The sequence below is a fragment of the Xiphophorus maculatus genome, chromosome 20 (assembly GCF_002775205.1).
Source record: "Xiphophorus maculatus strain JP 163 A chromosome 20, X_maculatus-5.0-male, whole genome shotgun sequence".
In the NCBI taxonomy this organism is placed as follows: Eukaryota; Metazoa; Chordata; class Actinopteri; order Cyprinodontiformes; family Poeciliidae; genus Xiphophorus; species Xiphophorus maculatus.
Window position 1 is genome coordinate 4,211,353 of NC_036462.1, and position 19,772 is coordinate 4,231,124.

Consider the following 19,772-nt stretch of genomic DNA (forward strand, 5'->3'; position numbering starts at 1 on the left):
CACTGTTTCACATTGTAGACAAAACGTGTTACTCGGGTTTTTTCAGCATCAGCACAAAAGGAACAATTTTCTGTTCACCAGTCAGTTTTCACTGGTGGAACCTCAGTGGCTGGAAGTTTGACACACATCAGCACACGTCACCTTGTAATGCTTGAAATGGTTGTTAATCCCCCTTTGGTTGGCCGTGTGCCATAAGATTGCTGTCATACAACATCCATCATTAAACTTTTAACTTGTGCATGTACTGCAGCCTTAAACTATACAGTACATCTGGTAAGTATTCACAGTGCCTCACTCTTTCCACATTTTACAGTCTTATTCAAAATTGTAATAAATTAATCCTTTTAACAAAATCATTCGCACAAATATTCCATCATGCAATCTTTTGTGTGTTTTGCAAATTTATTAGAAATATAAAATCAAGATGGGTGATTGGGGGGCTGGGAGAATGTATATATACATGAGCATGTTTGACAGCACTAAGACCTTCCTCCTGGCTCTGATTGGTTGTTTATGACTGAGTGGTGTATTCCTACAGATGCCTGTAGCACCGCAGTGAGAAGGTAGAGGAGTCTACCTAGATATTGTCCATGTGTGACCTAACTTGCTGTTTGTGCAATAATCCCCTCTACTGTATTTCAGTGAGAAGGACCGCTGGCCTGGCCGGTGTTTCCCCCGCCTCTCGGCCCATGACCCCAGGAGCTAGGCACCAGCCTCCCTGGAGATCCTGCAAGGACAAGCAAATTCAAATAATGGATGAATGTATTTCACTTCACTTAATGCATCCTATCCAAAAACTTAAAGCAAGCTCAGTCATTAAAGGGAGGACTGGCAGGCAGTGGTGAATGTGAGCAGATTCTTGTATTATCCATATTTGTGCATGAGTGTGTGTGATGGGACTCCCCAGGGAAGTGAGTTGAGCCAAGTACCCGACGTGTGTGTGATCATCATCTCCATGGGACGGGAAGAGACGAGCACATCTTATTAAGGGCATCACCGCATGGGGGCGAGTTGATCACAGAGTCAGCTGGAGGTTCCTCAAAGCTGATAGGAGAGCCAAGATGAATGAGAGGGAGAGGTGGAGCGATGAGAGCCAGAGCTGCTCAGTGCTGGCAAAAAAAGAAAAAAGTTCACACTACAGGATGTGGAAAACAGGTGGATACTGAGTGGTGGTTTAGGACAATTAGTATTGTTATTGTCACACTTCATGTAATCAGTCATACTGATTAAATGGATTCTCAAGAAACTACAGGCCCATTTCACATCACCTGTTTGAAATCACCAGTAGATCCTGCTCATGGTGATAGCCATCTTTAATACTATAACTTTTAATAGAAATTCCCACCTGGTTCTGGTTCTGTCAAAGCACAGGCAGCAGTGGTGAGATGATGATCTCTGTGTGGTAACAGATACTTACCCTCCTCTCCACATGCTTAACCCACTGTTGCATTTGAAATAGTTGATCCTGAGATATGTTTCAGTTGCCTCCAGAACAATGCTGAACTCACCAACACCTCTTACTCTCTTACTTTACCCAAACATCATTCATTACCAGCATTTCCTTCTCTGAACATAACATTTCTCTTTCCTCATCAGGTTTCTCCAGACTTGACTGCTTTAATGTCTTCTTCATTGGGAAGCCTACCAAAAATCTCCAACTACTGCAGTATGTCCAGAATTCGGCTGCTCAAGTTCTGAGTACAGAAACACAAATGTGTGTAACACTTTCTTTATTCTCACTGGATCTCCATCACTGCAATAACTGAATTCAGGATCTCCCTTCTTACCAATCATCATGTTTCCTCTGTTCTGCACAATCAATCTGACCTTTAACAAGACAAAATTACTCAACATCATGCTTCATATACCATATATGTTTAAGTTGTAATAGTTGAAAACATATTCATCTGCACCTTAATGCTACTGTTTCTTTTCTGGTTTGGTTTTCTGAGATTTCCGTTGAAAATGGAAACTGTTTTTCTCTGCTTTGTTTCTCAGGAACAGTTGCTGTCTCAGCCCTAAAGGCAATAAAAGATATACATTTAAACACTTGCTTTTCTTTGGATCCAATTTATTGACCTGGCACTTTCATTGTACTTTATCTATTATTTGCACTTTTAAATGACTAGCTTTTTACCCAAATGCCCTTTAATATGCCCCAAACACAGGCACTAAACCCTCTAATGTGTAGAAGACAGGAACTCTTTAAGTCCTTAGGTCATTGTGTTAATTAGCCAATGCAACAACCCAGCATGGAGTTAATTAGAAAGCCTGTCACCTCCTGCAAGCCTAGCAGAGATCCCCATTTCCTCAGGCAGCATTCAGCTGCTATCATACAGACACACACTCTGACCTGTGACACGGCCACAGGGAACGATGTGGGAACATCTTTGCTTGTCGTTCAGTGTGGGTTCCAGCTCTGCTGCTGAACCACAATTTGGCACCTTGAAATGAAATCAAATTTCCTTAGTTTTAGCTTTGCATGTTAAATGGTTATTAGCTATTGTGACATTTTTGGTAATCTCGAAAACGCAGACAAACATTTTGTTAAAATGCCTTGTGCTACAACGACTTTGCCAATTTCAGAACTGACATTTAAATCAGAAGACTGATGTTAGCTTCCAAACTCCTTTTCTAAGTCAATAACATGTTGATATAAGTGTTGCCTAAAAAGCTGTGGTAAAAAAATGTTGACAAATTTTTGTAGACATTTTAACTGATTGTTTTTAGTGTTTTGTTAATCAACGTCAGGATGTTTTTTAAAAAGAAAGTGATCATTTTTATTGGACATGCAGGCACCTCAGCAACATATTTTGTGCTGAGATTTTATTTAAGTGTGTATGAGAACTCATTTATCTATCCTATTTAGTACCTTTCCTGGTATGCATGCGTGTGTGTGTGTGTGTGGGTGGGTGTGGGTGTGTGTGTGTGTGTGTGTGTGTGTGTGTGTGTGTGTGTGTGTGTGTGTGTGTGTGTGTGTGGGTGGGTGTGGGTGTGGGTGTGTGTGTGTGTGTGTGTGTGTGTGGGTGTGTGTGTGTGTGTGTGCTCTTTTAAGTCAATCTCCATTCACTAAATGATTTCACTTCTCAGGCTGCAGTAATATCACTTTTATATTTTTTTTACAGATTTTAGAATATATGCAGAATATATGCAGGACTATTTTACTTAGGAATATTTATTTAGTGGCATTGTCAGATCAAAAAAATGTGAAAAGAAAACAGCATCAGCAGCCAGTTGCAGCTTCTTCTGGTGAATTTTATTATTTAGCATCTTTAGCTTCTGACACACCTGCACGTCATTAGACCGCGATAAAACAGGTCAAACCAAACAACAAAATCCAAACGAAGGAACAGAAATGAGATAATAAGATTATTAATCTAATCTCATTTTCAAACTCTTCTAACTAACAGAGTGATCTGGAAACTAAAAAAAATATATATTGCAGAAAATTCAACAGGTTATGTTAAAAGAAAATAAAATACAATACAAAAAGGAAAACCCTTCATTTGGTAAAACCCAGTGATGCAATCAGTGACATCAAACATTTAGACAGGAAGTGCTGGGCTGGCTCCGCCCATACACCTGCTCAGGCTGCTGCATCTAAAGGGACGAACAATGGTGAGTAAAAAATGGTTTCGAATAGTGATGGTGAGATGAAGCCTCATGAGGCATTGAACCACTTGAGCCAAATGGTTCGAGAAAGGGTTCATTTCTTGAGGCTTCATGTGCACACGAAACCACCTACTGGCCAGGTGTATAATCACAGCCAGCTGTATCTTAACACGTGTGATGCATTGAATTTTTGTCTATTATGGCTCTTGGGAATGACGTCACAAAAGGTGTAGGACGAAATCATTTGTCTACATAAATTATGTATACACATATGTGTATAATAAAATATTGTTTGAATGTATCCTCTGTGTGTAATTATTCCCAAAATAGTAGTGTCATGTGATATGTATGGCATGTTGTGTAATAAAGTTTTTCTGTGACTCTAGAAAAATGGCCTGGGCTTAATCAGGCAGAGGACAGTGAAAGTGCTTGTGGAACTAGGGAGGGGTAGTGAACAGGCTAATGCTTGTGTAACTTGGATGATTTCATGCATTTTTATTAAGAAACAACAATTTCTCCACAGTTTTTGGTTTCAAACGATTTCTCTTTTTTGACACTACATGGATGAGGTGTTGTTATTGTACCCCAACTCCTTGGAGCACAATAAACACCTCACCTTTACAGAACATAAGATATCAATTCGAAATCGAAAGAGGAGGGGAAATCCTCCTCTTTCTCGCCGGCTCCATCCTTCTCCTATCCTGTCCTCGTGCTCCTATCTATCTATCTATCTATCTATCTATCTATCTATCTATCTATCTATCTATCTATCTATCTATCTATCTATCTATCTATCTATCTATCTATCTATCTATCTATCTATCTATCTATCTATCTATCTATCTATCTATCTATCTATCTATCTATCTATCTATCTATCTATCTATCTATCTATCTATCTATCTATCTATCTCCTAAACTCTCCAAACACCAAACTAACTGTCTCAAACTAAATAACCATTATCCAAACTCTGCTATCCAAACTATCAAAACTCTATCCACTCTCTCAACTGACCGCAACTCGCCTACAACAACCCACATTTTGAATGGATCCTGCGGGGTTTCTAAAGCTGTCAAACCCCGCGCCAACATCTGAGCCACTTCCCGAAGCAGTCACGTGATACAGCCAGGCAGCGAGGCTTCGGACGTCATCGTTTTTGGCTCCTCCCCTAAATGAAGCAAGCCTCGATACGCGCTTTACGGAAACGCCCTCTCCATTACTCGACACACGCCTCGAAGCCTCGGCACATCACGTAACATCACTAGTTTCGAAGTGTTAGCTTTAAATAAAACCTGCACGGAAGTAGACTGCAACATAATGCTATCCAAACCCGACAACATTATAACAGCAGTGTTTAAAATAAATCATTATGACCAACTATAAGAAAGATGGAATAAATCCAAAAAATATTTAAGGGACAAGTGGTAAATAAACCCAAATAATCTCACTTTTCACAGGTATTGTTGTAAACAAATCAGCACAAAATAAATAAGGCAGGTCCTCTGTGTCATAGTTTTTAAAAAAATCTAGTACACACATAGAAACCTCTAAATTTTATAAACAATTTCCGCTTTTGTCACCAAAAACTTACACAGTAGACGTAAACTGAGAAAACGTGTTTTGCAGAGTATCTCAGGGAAATCCTTTGGTAGAGAGGCAACTGAAAGGAAGCCTGAATGCAAATGTTTCTGAAACTGATACGATGCTACTGTCCAATCCAGCTAATGATTCTGGCAGGGAAACCTGTGAAGCTGGCGAGGAATGGGGATTGTTGTCCAGCTTGCCAAAATGATCTCCCCTCATATTTTACTGTATTTTCATCAATCCAACCCCTCACACATATGCTATGTGCAGATAAAAATACCTTGAAATTCACAAATGTGTTGAGATAATCATTATCCCCTGACTTTTAAATTTATTTTGCATTCCAAAGGTTTTGTGGCTGACCTTTGACTCTAACATGGCAGACGTTTTACTGTGCTGGAGTAGAATGGATGTGCTGACAGGTTTGATCCATGTTTGTCTACCGGGCTGAGGAGAACAGTTCTAAAGTTTACTCTATAACCAACTTCAAGTGACTGGATAAGCAGTTTTATTATGGCCTCAACCAATCAGATCAATTGTGTTCCAGTAGATAAAATCTGTTTTGCCGAAGCCAAATGAAAACAAAATGAAAATATTTTTTTCCACAGAGTGCAGTTTTTGGCACTTTGTTTATTGAAGAGAGACCTTCCAATCTGATGAAGCTAAGTACTATAATGACTAAATCCTGCAGATCTGCCAGCATGGGATGCTGAGCGGTTTGAAACAACTGTGATTTTGGCAAAAACAAATGCGCTGTTTGCTGTTTTCATTCATCCACATTGTAAAGTTGACATTCTGCTACCACAAACTGAGTATGTTTTATTTTTTGTTGGAATACAACCTATTTATCAATGAAAAGTCCAATCTGGACAATGGAAAATGGCAAAGTAATATTTTTTTTACAAGTAACCGGAACAATGGCTGTCAAACTTGTTTAATATGAATGTGGAGTTTGCAGTCAGTATTATAGTAGACAATGCTGTTTAATTGAAAAATTATTTTAAAAGAGTTATTTTACATACTTTATTCATATAATAAATACATAAAGGGCAATTCTGTTGTGTTTCATGCAATTATACTTTCAAATAGATTGAAACTATTTCAGTCTAAGCATTCTCCTTAAACTTCCAAATCATGCAGAGTTTTTGGGGTTTTTTCTTGTTAGAGGTGGTGTAAAAAAAGAAAAAGAAAGACATCACTGCTTGCTTTGTTCATTGTCTATATCCAAATTTACCGCATCTGGTTCTTCTGGTGCAGAATTATAATGCATGACTCATGTCATTGATGTAAAAGTTGGATAAAATGTAGCATAAAATGCAGTGTTTGGTGACACTTTAAAACCATCACATACCTATGCTAGGGCCATTTAGACTGCCATGAAACAGATATGAGTTGCATATAAAGCCTTGGTTTTGGCTCAAATTTACCTGCTGTGTGAACGCAGCCCAATAATGTTTTCTATTGCAGTCACACATGTTTGTGTGGATCAATTTAAGAAACATGCTAGAAAGTCTTTCTAGATTTTGGACATCATTAAAATAAAGGTTGAGTCAACACAAACGGTGAAGGAAGATGGGTTGGATGTCATAGTTGGTTGAAAAAGTAATTCTACCACAACTGCTGATTCAAAATAAGCTTTTAAAAATAGTGGCATACATGTTGTTTGTTGGGCCAGACATGCTTTTCTCCACTTACACTCAAACACATCACACTGTTTTCACGTATACTCTAATGTGTGTCATGTTTCTAAATTGAGCTTGTCTCATTTGGCATTTTGCATTTAGGAGGTGAAACTTTGAGTACTCTGTGTGTTCATGTTCGTGCATGTGTGAGAGCTGAGGAGTGTCGCAGTGTGTGACAGACAGCTCAACATTATCTCTGCTGCACACACCACTCTCCTCCTCTCATGACCCATTTAACTTCTCCGGAAAGCAAGAACACACGTGAATCCAAAACGTCACTCAGGGAGTTTGTGTGTGAGGCTGTAGTAAAGTTATAGTAGGTAATTTTCCTGGAGATGAGCTTTTTTATGCTGACAGAGTTTTCTTGCATGTTACCATGTGAGTATTAGAGCTGCAGTGCAAAGTCAACAAAATATTCATATATTCAAGCAAGAGATTGTGCTTCGATACATTTTAACTAAACATTTTTTTTAAAATCGAATTGTGTAAGTGCAATGCTGACTTTTTAAAAGAATACCCAAAACCTAACAAACTTGACATGGGGTTGATGGAAACATGATGTTGGGTCTCAGTCTAAGAATGATGTTCTCTAAGTTTTAAATATTTTCTGTCTTTTTGTCCAACACACACGGTTAGACTGACTATTTCCTGGAGAGCTGTGGACTCTAACAGATTCACCTCAGTCTGAAATTGAATTCTCCATCAAGATCAAAGCAACCAGGTGAATCCACTGGGAGACAAAAAGAAATCAGAGAGTAGCTATATATTTTTTTTTTAACATATTCTTTCCCTCATATTTATGTGCTACTTACATTTACCAGAAAATCACTGAATGTCGCCAAAATATTCCAAAAACTTGCTATTAATCAATATTCCTAATACATGCAATCTGCAGCGTATGTGAGTGTTAGAGTATGTGGAAGAGAAAAAAAAAGTCTCATGATTTTCTACAATAAAAGATTTTGTCCTTTGTGCCCACACAGGTGGGCCAGTAGATGGTTTCACATCAATTTTAGCTTAAATTACCTAAAATTTTAAAATGAACAGGCGTTTAAACATTATGCTTAGGAAATCCTACGAATCCAAAATACTTGGTGTCCCCTAAACAAGATCCAACCCAAAGCTTAAGAGTGGCACCAAAATCACAAAATGCTCTGCTCTGAAAAGACTGAAGAATAAATAAATTCAAGATAAGAGAAAGCAACAAAAAGTAAAATAATTATTTGTAACAATCACTATTCTGTTACATTGAAGGTTGAGATTTTCAGTGAGCATTCTTTTAACTCTGAACAGTTAGTGAATTAAATTTAGTCCTACTTTTTCTACAGAAAGTTCAGAAACAAAAACTTCAAAGTAAAAAGGTGTTTTATATGAAAACTTGAGACTTCAACATGGACACAACAGTCTGATGCGTGGATCACATACAGAGTGAGGCTGCAGGGGAGAAATCCTGCAGGGACGGTGGCAGTGGGAATATTCACATTCAGAGAAATGTGTGCAGCTCTGAATCTGCACATGCAGAGAGTGACGGTCCACACTTTAGACTAAATATGAGGGAACATATTCATTTAAGCAGCAGCTTTTTATTCTACCAAATGAAAGTTTAGTTTGCTTTTGGTTCAGTGTTGCTCTTATTGTTCAGTTCATCTCTAATTATTGAAGGAAAAATAAAAGCAAAAGTAAAAAGGAATAAACAATTTGCTACAGAAATTTCTTGCAGCCTTCCAGGTGGAACAATAACTCCTGCACTTACTGGTCTCTCAATAAATGCTAAACAGCAATCTCTGTAATTTACTGATTTATTTTTAATATCTGACAAACACAACATTTTCTACAACAGGCACTTTCCTCCACTCTGCTGTGCATAATCACTACTTTCAGCTCTTTGGGTTCAGTCATTTTGTAATTTTAATATTATTATAAATTATCTTTGTCATTTAAGACTGTTTATACAGGGTCAGAGTAAATCAAGCTGAAGTGTTGTGAACGGGAGCGTTTTCCTGCCGGTTCACTCGGAATCTTATCTCTGATTTTTACTTCATTTTATCTTCACTCTGTGCTTCTCTGCTCCATCAACCTCACAGACTCTCAGTACAAGTTTCAAAGCTTGACTGACAAAGAGGAGAAAGAAAATATACTTGATTTTTGAACATGGCTGGAACTCTAAATATGTGCTGACATCTTCAGTCTGAGTCAGAAATTGCTTAAGAAAAGTGACTGATGCATATTTATGAGTTATTACAGTGGAAAGGAAATTATTCTTTAAATCAAATGTATAATTTCCCAATGTACCTTTAATCATTTGTTCAATACCTAAAAAAAGGAAGAGCAGAGCTCGATGGTTTTGTTGAAAACTTCCTTCCTACCTTTGTCCTGCACGGTTCTGCAGTACCGACCTCAGCGCTGGCACTGTTTTATCAGGGCTCCTGTCCAGGACTTTGACCGTCCTGGTCATCCATCAGTTCCTCATCCTGTCCTCTCCTATCCAGGACTTTGACCGTCCTGGTCATCCATCAGTTCCTCATCCTGTCCTCTCCTGTCCAGGACTTTGACCGTCCTGGTCATCCATCAGTTCCTCATCCTATCCTCTCCTGTCCTGGCTGTTGTGAAGACATGAGATTAACTGCCTGAGCTACATCTCGGCTTTGTAGTTGCCTTTCAACCTCCATTGTGATTTTATGGCCTCAACAAAACTCTAACTTTTCCCCCTGGACTATCTATTTATAGTGTCTTGGAGTTAGGTGCAATATTCTCAGAAAACATCCATTTTTTAATGCAGCTCCCTATGAGGAAATTATTTAATTTGTGTACTCAAAGGAGAGAAGAGAGAATGAATTTACTTCCCAATGCAATCATAGAGTCTTTGTTGTCCTTAAAAGACAAAAAGAGGATAACAGCAACTGGTTGTCATTATGTGTTTTGGATTTGTTTCCTTCTCTTAACCTCTCCTGTTGCTGTGTAAACCTAAAGATGCCTTTTGTTTGCTTTTATCTCTGATTTTGTTGAGTCCTAATCTGGCTGCATCTGATATTGTTTGTATTGCTGAGGTTGGGTTTTAGTTGCAGAGGATTCTGGATCTTCAGTATGTTTGAGTACAAGTGATTTTTCATGAATAGTGCTTGTGACCCAACTTGATCAGAGATCTTACACACCAGTTCTAAAGTTCTGTTTCCTGAAACCTTTAGATCCGTCCCTGTTCTGCACACTGGAATCAAGTTCCTGAATTGCCTCCTCAGCACACGTTAATGTTCTACAGGGTTCTCTAATGAGTATTTGATTCAGGAATGTTGAATTTGAAACGTGTTAAAGCTGCAGGACTCCGGCCATCGAGAACTTGAGACGTTTCCTTTTGCTCACTAAGGCATAAGACTTAATTCAGTCAAAGGTGGAGCGCAGCGCGAACTGCCTCCTTTGAAAGCAGCACAGTCACATTCATGTCAAGATGTTCATTAATAGAATATGGCTGTCATTAATTAACTCCATGGATGATATCACATGTAGAAATGGGCTTCAGAAAATGTAATGTTTTTTAACCTGGGTGTTAATAATCACAGAGGCATGCTACCCTGTCAATTTAATCAACTATGAAAAACAATATGAGTGAGAACTCTGATGCCACCACACTCCACAGACTTCAATCATCCTGCAACATGAAGGCGGAAAACAAAATACAGTAAAGAGAATGATGGACAAGAGAGGGAGGAAACAAGATTTAGATACAATACAGCCACATGGCTTTGTTTGTTCTTATGTAATGTTGTCATTTTACAAGTTAAAATAAGATACAAGTAGTTTGGATCACAAGGACTGAAGTGGACAAGCTGGTATTCGGCAGCCCTTTTCAAGTTTACTCATTTGGGTTGATCACCGTCTACAGACCAGTAGAGCTGAAATCTGCAAATGCAAAGTTATTTCATATTAAAAAAGTGCTTTCACTGTAGATTGTTGGATACAAAATGTGAAATGGTTTGACTTCCGTCTGTCGGTCCAGTTTTTGCCTCTTTTTCAGAGTCAGGGTAAAAACTCGGACTCTGAGGGAAAGCTGGACTTCTGGCTCCATTTTAGAAACCAGATTAACTCTGTGATCTGAGTTGGACTGTGGATAGTTTTGTAAGATTATGTTAATATTACACACCAGAGCAATACCTTCATTAATGCAGACAAAGCACTTGTTATGACCTGGAACTGTTATTTTCCATGCATGATCCATAACACCAAGACTTTTAAACCTAGATTATACTGACCTTTTTTTTTAATTGGCTGTGCTACATTCAGTTGCCAGCCTGTTAACTTACAGCTCTGAGCAATAGAGAGGAGTTTATATTTTCCTTCACTGGTATTAAAAAACCCTTTTTACTTTCTGATGAATAGCTTAAACATTATTTAAGCCCTAGGATTTCAAAACTGTAACCGTCAGCATATGATCTTCACTTTATTCCCTTTACTGCTGTAGTTGGTTTTACAACTACAAAATCTGCTGGCTATTTAATGCCCTAATTTATCTCTTACAGCCACAACTGTGCTTTAACAGGGGATAAAACTGCTCTCATGCTACCTTTCTGTACTTATAGTAATATGTTACAAGCTAACACAGATGATGGGGATTGTCTAAGCAGGCAAATGGCCGACCTCTGTTTAGTCATTCAGACTGTCGATCCACAGCGTTGAGTGAATTCACTGCAGAGGGAAACCAAAAAATGGGTCAAGAGTTTGTTTCTGTGTTGACAAGTCGACTTCCCTGGGTGCCGTACTCCCAGTGATGAGCACCAAAGGCAAAGTGAATATACAATCAAACCAGGAAATGTTCAGATTCAAAGTTAATCAGAAGATACCCATAGTCCCTCCTAAATAAATTCTGATTAGTCTTAACTCCCAGATGTTTCCCAAACACATGGTCCAGATAGATTATTCTAGTTGGCATTGATTAAAATAATATTTTTACTCTTTTTGTTACTGATATGTCAGGCTTTACTCTTTCAGATATTAGAAAATACCTGGTAATTATCTGAATATATTTATATCTTTGTGTGGAAAAATTAAACCCAAAGGCTTTAATATACTAATTAGAGTGAAAGAAAAACTGACAGAAAAAAGTAAAGCTACTGATTTTATCTTTTCTTAAGTAATAAATATGACGCCTTCTGATCTGTGACAGGTGTTCAGTAGATGATGTAATCCTTTTAATTATTTCAATTTCTGGGATTTTGCCAGAAAATATAAGTAACCAGTTGTAGTTTTCACTTGTATTAATGTAAATTATTTTATAAATTGAATTGTATAGTCTGTGGGCTGCATTTCTGCAAACATATCAAAATGTTTGACATTTTGGATACGTACCCTGAAGGCTCAGTTGTAATTACAAGCTGTGCACCAGTAACAGGCTGTTATCCACGTCCATCCAAACTGGCCCTTTGACGATTGTCATCTAAGAAACTGGGTTTTATTTCTTTACCTTTATTTGTGTTAAATCATTGTAATTATTTAGATGTACTTGGTTATATACATGTTTTTGTTTTCAAATAAGAATAACTTTGGGCATAAAATTAACAAACTGGGTATAAAGATATAATGTAGGTTTTTTTCCATCTACTCATCTATTTTTTTCTCATCTATATTTATTCATATGATCAGAAAGCTCTAAATTTACTCCATTATAAATGTTTATTGACAGCTTTAGTAAAATGCAACTTCTTTACCAACAAACAGAACTGAATTAAGGATGTCAGTGTTGTGCATAATTTCAACCAGCAGCCCAGAGCAGTTTTCTATTACTAGACACCAAACATCTTTAATGGAACAGCTCAGGATCTTAAATGGAGCTATTGGTGGGAAAAAGGAGGAATTTATCTCTGGCAGTAAGCTTTTAAAACCACTCCCTATTAAAAGGTTACAGATTAAAAGATAATCATTTAATTTGCTTTAATTTTAATCAAGTACCAATGAGGGATTAAGCAATGAGTCATTTTTGATGTGTGAGTATGTTGCATATTGCACTAATGTGTTTGCATGTAACATTTATTTCATGCTGAAATGTAATAATTAATTCACACGTCCACTTGATGAAGTTTTTAACCAGTTCATGTCTAGTTCAGTTGGTTCTCCGTCTCTCTCCTTCTTGTCCTGTTATGAGTCCTTCAGCACAAACCTACCATCTGAAAAGTGTTTTTATTTTTACAATTTCTACAGAATTTATCTTCATCACTGGATATTTTTGCCTTTATCAAAACCCATTTGTGAGAATTTTTCAAAATACCAGGATTGCAAAAGTATCTGAGCCACAGATAGTTTCTGGCTTTATATGTTAAATGATGGGCCTCTGTAGTAACAATTATATGTGAAGTTTACCTTCAAAAGTTCATCGTTCTTTTACTGCAGTTATGATGTTTGAAGAATTAACTTGGTCATTAAGCGCCATGGAGCTGACACACTGAATGTGGCACCAGCTCCCCTGTGCTCTAAAATCATTTTTTGCTATAAGAGCTGTCTGTAACAACAGCTCAGCTACTCAGCAAAGCACAAGTGAAACACAACTCCCATCTCCTCCATGTCATAGAAATTAATTCCTGGTCTTAATATTTGTTATTAACGGCCAGCAAGCGTAGCGCTCACAGCAACACGCTGAAAGAGCCACTTACAGCTCAAGACTGAAGAAGCTTTTTGTAGGAGAGTCAGACGCAGCAAGAGAACTTAATGCACTTTCCACAATGCCAAGTAATGACAAAGTGTGTTTACAAGTCAGCATTTTGTGTAATACATTCACATGGTACTTTGTTTACCACTAAGCACAAAAACTAATTAGTAACTGTTCTACAGTCCATTCACTTTGGACTTGAAGAAAGCACCAGAACACATCCTGCAGACCTGCAGGGTTCCGACATGATTAGGGAGATGAACTTCTGTCCGAGTAACGCTTCTCTGATTAAACATCTGAAAATATCATAAAGAGCTAACAAAATAAAGTATTTTTTGGTATTGTTTATTATTGTTTTCCTCAGTTCAACAATGTACATTTTAGATAATTAAAGTAAAATAATGAAATCTAAATTATTATTTTTATCTACATATTATTGAAGAATGGAAGGCTGAACTTTTTCATGCCCTTCTGAAGAACCAGCAGGAAAATCTCTGGGATTACTTGTTAATTGAATTCATTTGTTTATGTAGTGACAATTCACAAGTTGTAGCTGCAGGTAGTTGGTCCTCCTGGACGTCGATGCTGATTTTGCAACAATACCTGGACTGTGGATGCACTTTGTGGAATCGTGTAGTTTGCATGTTTCCACTGGCAGTTAGATCTTAAAGCTCTTCATGTCATCATCCTGATAATTACCACATAAGTTCACAGACTTTGACTATGTATTTTTGCTATAAAGGGCATGAAAATATGAAAAATGTGTGTTGTGGCTGTCAGAACTGTTTTGTAATTATTGATGACAGTATACTCATATCATATAAAGAGTCGTTTCTTTTCTGCGGCTGATCAAACTCCTAAACACGACAGTCGTCAGGAGAAACTGGAATCTGCTGACGAAGCCACAAGCTGAACTGAATCTATTTCTGTCTTTCTCACTGCTACAGAACTGAAGGAAATCTTAACTGTTTTCACTGCTTGTCTGAAGCTGACCTCCTTTTCACACACAGTTTGAGTTCAGTTTTGCTCTAATTCTTAAGAATTTATCAAATTTAGTTTATGTATAAAAGACATGATCATTTTTACTGTCATGCTAATCATGAGACTGACTTTCTGTTAGAAGAAGTAACTTTCTCACAAACGCTTCATAAGAACACATTTAGGTTATTAAAACATCAACATAACAGAAATATTCCAAACTGAAGACGTAGAAAGCAGACTGCAGAGGAAATTAACAGACTGTATGGAGGGAATTAATATCCAAAAAAAGATCAGATGTGCTGAAAAAGCTAAATGTATTATTGAGTACAAAACGTGAAAAAATAACATAAAAAATGCTACCTAAAGCAACGTACCTAATGTGCCTAGAAGGTCATACAAAATACAATGGAGAACTAAATAACTCCTCCAAAATAAGATACTATTATAATAAAATACCTTTTAACTCATTCAGCAGCATTTTTAGATGCCACATGTTTCTTGGTGCATAAACTGTGAACCTATTGGCTTCTGTATTTCCAACGCTTGCTCTCCACTGATCCCCAGCAACCTTTCTTCCACTTTCATTCTGATTTTCATTCTGATTAAAAACAGCAGGTGGGCTTTCAAGCTCCTGCAATTCACCATTATCAACCAGTCTTGTATTACTTTGATGTGCAGACTTTTAGAAAGTATCGTTATTTCTTTATGTTCTTTCATGGTTCTTACCAGAAAGCAAATGCATTAACTTATCACCCTCTAAATGAAATTAAATGAGATTTAATTATGTTATTTTGTGAGGAGATAATTTAACTAAAGTCCATAGCTAAAGAAGTCATTATTATAATTAAATTTTTATACTTTTGTGTTGGGTCTATGTTCGGTTTTCTTTAAGGAGCTTTTACTTGTTGCTATTGACTGAGGTGTTTTTTTCTGCTTGAATCTCCTGAATGTACCGTTACGGCAACCTGCTGTTGTTTAAATGCTGGGGGTGTCACCTTTTCAACTAGCACAGCACTAAGTAGTGGATGGAACAAACCTTCATATTTTATGACCTTTAAAATATCATTATTAGGGAGAAGCAATTTACAGTCTATTTCCTTGATGCTACATAAAATACATAGGAACAGATCAGAAAAAACCTACCAGCTGTTTTTGTAGAAGACAAACCTGCTGATTTAATGAGAATCTCATGATCTCATTAAATCATGAGATTTTCTCATTAAATCTCACACACATCCTGTTTTTTCTCATTCAATCATTTCCATATGAAATGACTTTGGTAAATGAGACTTTTTGTTTTTCTGTTGCAAAGTCCTTCTGCAAAGGAAACTTTCAGTTTTGTATCCTTATTTCATTCCTTGAGAATAGGTTTTGTTTTCAATATGTGCACTAAACTCTATTTACATCAAAGTGAATGTGGTTTCTATTAATGAAGCAATCTGCTGGTTGATTACATCCTCAAAGGTTTTCCAGAGGCAGCTGACTCATGGCACACAGAAGGCTTAATGGCTTTTAACATCCCACACTTAGGAATCCATTTTCTGTGGTCTCACACCTTTCAGTCACTAAAACTTTACCAAAGGATCAAAGTACACCTACAGCTCATTTCAGGTCAGTGATTAAAAGGCATATCTTAAATCTCTATCGATGCTTCCTGTGTTCATATCCTCAGTTTCAAACTGTGTTTGCATGTGGCTGCAAAAGGTCGAGTCGGCAAAATACAAGGTGCTCTCTGTGTGAGAACGTGCGATTTTGTATGCAAGACGGCTAAGCTGAAATGTTCACTTTGCATCCCTACCTGCTAAAACATTACACAGTGCTGTGTGCCCATGTTGCTTCCTGCAGAGATAATGGTGAGCTTATTATGGAGGGACATGAACCAGAGATTAAACAGGAGAAGAGAACGGGCAAGGAGACGGAGAAAACAGAAGGACAAAAGGAGAGAAAACAGGGGGGCAATGAGATGGAGCTACGAAGAGATGAGAAAACAACCTGCTCCTAAAAATGTCCAATTGATCACATTTTGAAACAAATTATCTTTCTCAACCCTTGCAAAACTTTCAGCCATTAGGGAAAGTTTCTGTTTGAGTTCAAGAGCTTTCCAATTCCAAAGTGTTGCAAAAAGGCTCCATCTATCAGGCTCCCAAAATAAATTCAGCATGCAGAATGGTCCTTTACTTTAAGATGCCTGCACACTTTCCCATCTTTCCAGGTATTCTGGTGTATTTTTAACCGTGTTTTGGTCTGAACGTGAGAAAACTCGATGCATCTCTTTAAAGTATGTCACCCTTGATGTTTTTTAATGCACACATGCATATTGAGATCAACTGTTTGGGATTCATAGTATTCGACTGTGTGAGGACAGAATGCATTACCTTTCTTCTGACGTCACTGTCTCATTGTATTTGTGAATATTAAAGGCATAACTGACTGGAAATGACAATGCAGTGCAGAATGAGTGCCATAAAAAGCTCAGTAGGTAATTATTAGTCAAGAAAATGGAAATTACATCATGCAATGAAGTGCCTGCAGACCATAGCAGTTAAGGTTAAGTAAGATTATTGGATTATTGCTGCACTAGTTGAGTTGTGTCTGTACCAGATACAGATGTGCTGCAGCATGTGTGATTTTCTAGCTTGTTGTGGTTGACATGTCCCTTTGCTCAGTCTTGCTTAATCATGTATGCTGCATAACTGGATGCATAGGAAGATGATGTGGAAGTAATATTTTGTTTTCCAATTCCTTTGAAACAAAAGGCTGAATCACATTAGTGCAGCAGGAGGCTTAAAACTATTTAAACCAGGCACAAATTTGTTTTATAATCCCTGTTGAACTCTGTAAGGCTTAGATTACTTTAGTCTGGCCACTTTTCCTTACTATATGTATTAGTGCATACTGTAGGCTAACAATGCTTTATACATCTTTGAGTTTTTATTTCCTTCCAATGTTGCCAAAAAGCAAAATCTGGTGCTTTTCTTTAATTTCCCTTTGGGATTAATAAAGTATTTTTGAATTGAATCATTTCCAACTGTCTACTGGCTGGACGTCCCTGTCCTTCTGTCTGTCTGTCTCAGGAAGGGAACCAAACTGTGAAATGTTACACATACAGTTGGAAAGTTAATGAAAAGTTATCCTTTATAAACTAACTGTAAAGGTTTATAGTTACATTGAACCAAAATGTGGTTATTATTTTTTTTTTCATTTGGGCAGCATACTGAGAACTGGCATAATAAAAATAAACTCTTTGTAAATGTATTAGTGAGCTGGCACATAACTGCTCTATTAAAAACATTGAGATGAGTCTTAATCTATAATATTATTAAGCAATTTCTTATGATCATGTTTCCTTTTTTCTTACTTTGTAAAATAGGTTTAAAGATGAACATTTTTGCTGCTCTGTTTTGGCTCCAAAACTACAGAACTGCAACTACAATCTAGGATTTTTCTTCCCAAAGCTTGAGGTGCCATTACCATTTCAAAGTGAAAGTCGTCAGCAGGCGTTGAGGAGAATCTGTTGCTGCAGAGAAGATGAAGAATCGTGTCAGAGAATCCCACTCATTTCACTGGATTTTGTGGATTTTCCATGAGTGCTTGGATCCACGGACAGGAAGGGACAATGAGGGAACTAAAACCAGTTCTGGTAAATTAAAGGCTTTCACAACAACAAAACAGCTTCCAGAAAAACATGTTGGATAGATACAAAAAGTTTTGTGGCAATTATCTATGACCAAAATGACAATGGAGATGTTTTTTTCTCTGTGTGAGATGGATAATATTTCACGGAGAAAAAGCTACATATATATTTATATCACACACACACACACACACACACACCCCTACACACACCCTTTGGGAAAGACTGAACAAAGCTCAGCTCTGCCAGGGCGTTCTGGTAGCTGGTACTTATGCAGTGGGGAGGTGTACTGTTGTGCACACAGAGAGAGCGAGGGAAAGGGAAGGAGGTGCGTGAGTGAATGTGCAGTCTCTTCCTCTCCCTCTTTTCATTCGTTTCTCTCAGTATCTCACTTCTCTCATCATTTCGATCATCAGATTTTCTGTAAGCAGAGAGAAGAAAAGGTAAACAAAGATCAAGACTGAAGATGTCTAGATGAGAGGGATGTAAAATCAGACACTGTAGTGGAACAAGAAGTAAAACTTAAAACGCTGGACTGTGGAGAGAAAGAAGAACAAGGAAAAAGGTAGAGAAGGGATTTAGGTAATGCATAAGAGGAAAGAGAAGAAACGAGAGAAGACAAGACATTATTATAGCTAACAGAAGGGACAAGAGAGAGAGACAAACAAGAAGAGGATCTAAAGACATTTGGAGGTACTTGGGGAAACTTAGTTGTCCAGGATGGATAAAGTGGAACGTGTAATGAAGATGGTCAAGAGGATGTCACCCAGAAAGAAGAGGAGAGAAGGAGGAAGAGGAGGACCGGGGGAGCTGGAGAGTCCCGACACGCTGTGTGATGAACTGTGTCGATTCAACCTCTGCATCTCTGGTGAGTCTGCAGCTCCACATGTTCCACCGTGAAGTTGATCTCTCTGGGATTGCACAGAGTAGATTACTTGTCAATCTTGTATCTTCAAAAGTTCTGATATTTGCACATTTTTGTGAAATTTGTTTGTGTGTGTGGTAAGAAAAGAAGATGATTTGTTTACCTTTATGTTTTTTATATTTGTTTAGTTAAACTATATTCAGCTTGTGTCTTTTGGGGTTTGTCAACCTTTAACTTTGTTTGTGTAAGTTACCTTTTACTATTAAGTAGATTTATTTTTGCTTCACTTCGCCTGCATTAGGTCCTCCTTAACTACCACCATGTTTGTGACACTTGTCTGGTGTTTGGCACCCAGACAGATATTACAGTATAAAAGCCTTTTGTCTTATTATTTTTTGTATCTTTTCACTGTCTGGTATTGATTCTGCTGGTGACGCAATCATGAAAATATTCTTGCTCAAATTACTGACAGAGAGGCAGTGCTGTTTCCACTCTTCTTCTATTTTCTGTTGTTGTACTTTCCACAACATGATGGATATTTTCATATTCCAGAACCCTTCATAAACCAAAAGTAGCACCTATATCTGGTTTGGGAATTCTGACAGATTTTTTAGTTTTTTGTTAGTTAAGCTAAAAGAAGTATGCTTACTCTGAAAGTGTCTTTAGCCTTAACTACAACTAAAAATAAGAATAAATAACTGTATCTGCACTGGGAACTTCTGAACATTGAACATCTTTTCACATTGATGTAATTTGGTGGTATATAGATACAAATTGCTTTG

General features: G+C 37.5%; 1 protein-coding gene across 3 annotated transcripts in view; it reads left to right on the forward strand.

The window, feature by feature from the left end:
• The window catches only part of LOC102217456 (glutamate receptor-interacting protein 2-like), a 192,978-nt gene that overhangs the window by 63,893 nt on the left and 109,313 nt on the right, over window positions 1-19,772 (forward strand). For 2 of the 3 annotated variants that reach the window (XM_023325524.1, XM_023325526.1), the window contains exon 1: window positions 18,462-18,993. The exons of the other annotated variant lie outside the window; for it this stretch is intronic. In XM_023325524.1, coding sequence (XP_023181292.1) covers window positions 18,846-18,993 — 148 coding nt within the window. In that variant the 5' untranslated portion in view covers window positions 18,462-18,845. Of the gene's footprint in view, window positions 1-18,461; window positions 18,994-19,772 lie in introns of those variants that run through there. 3 annotated transcript variants of the gene reach the window in all.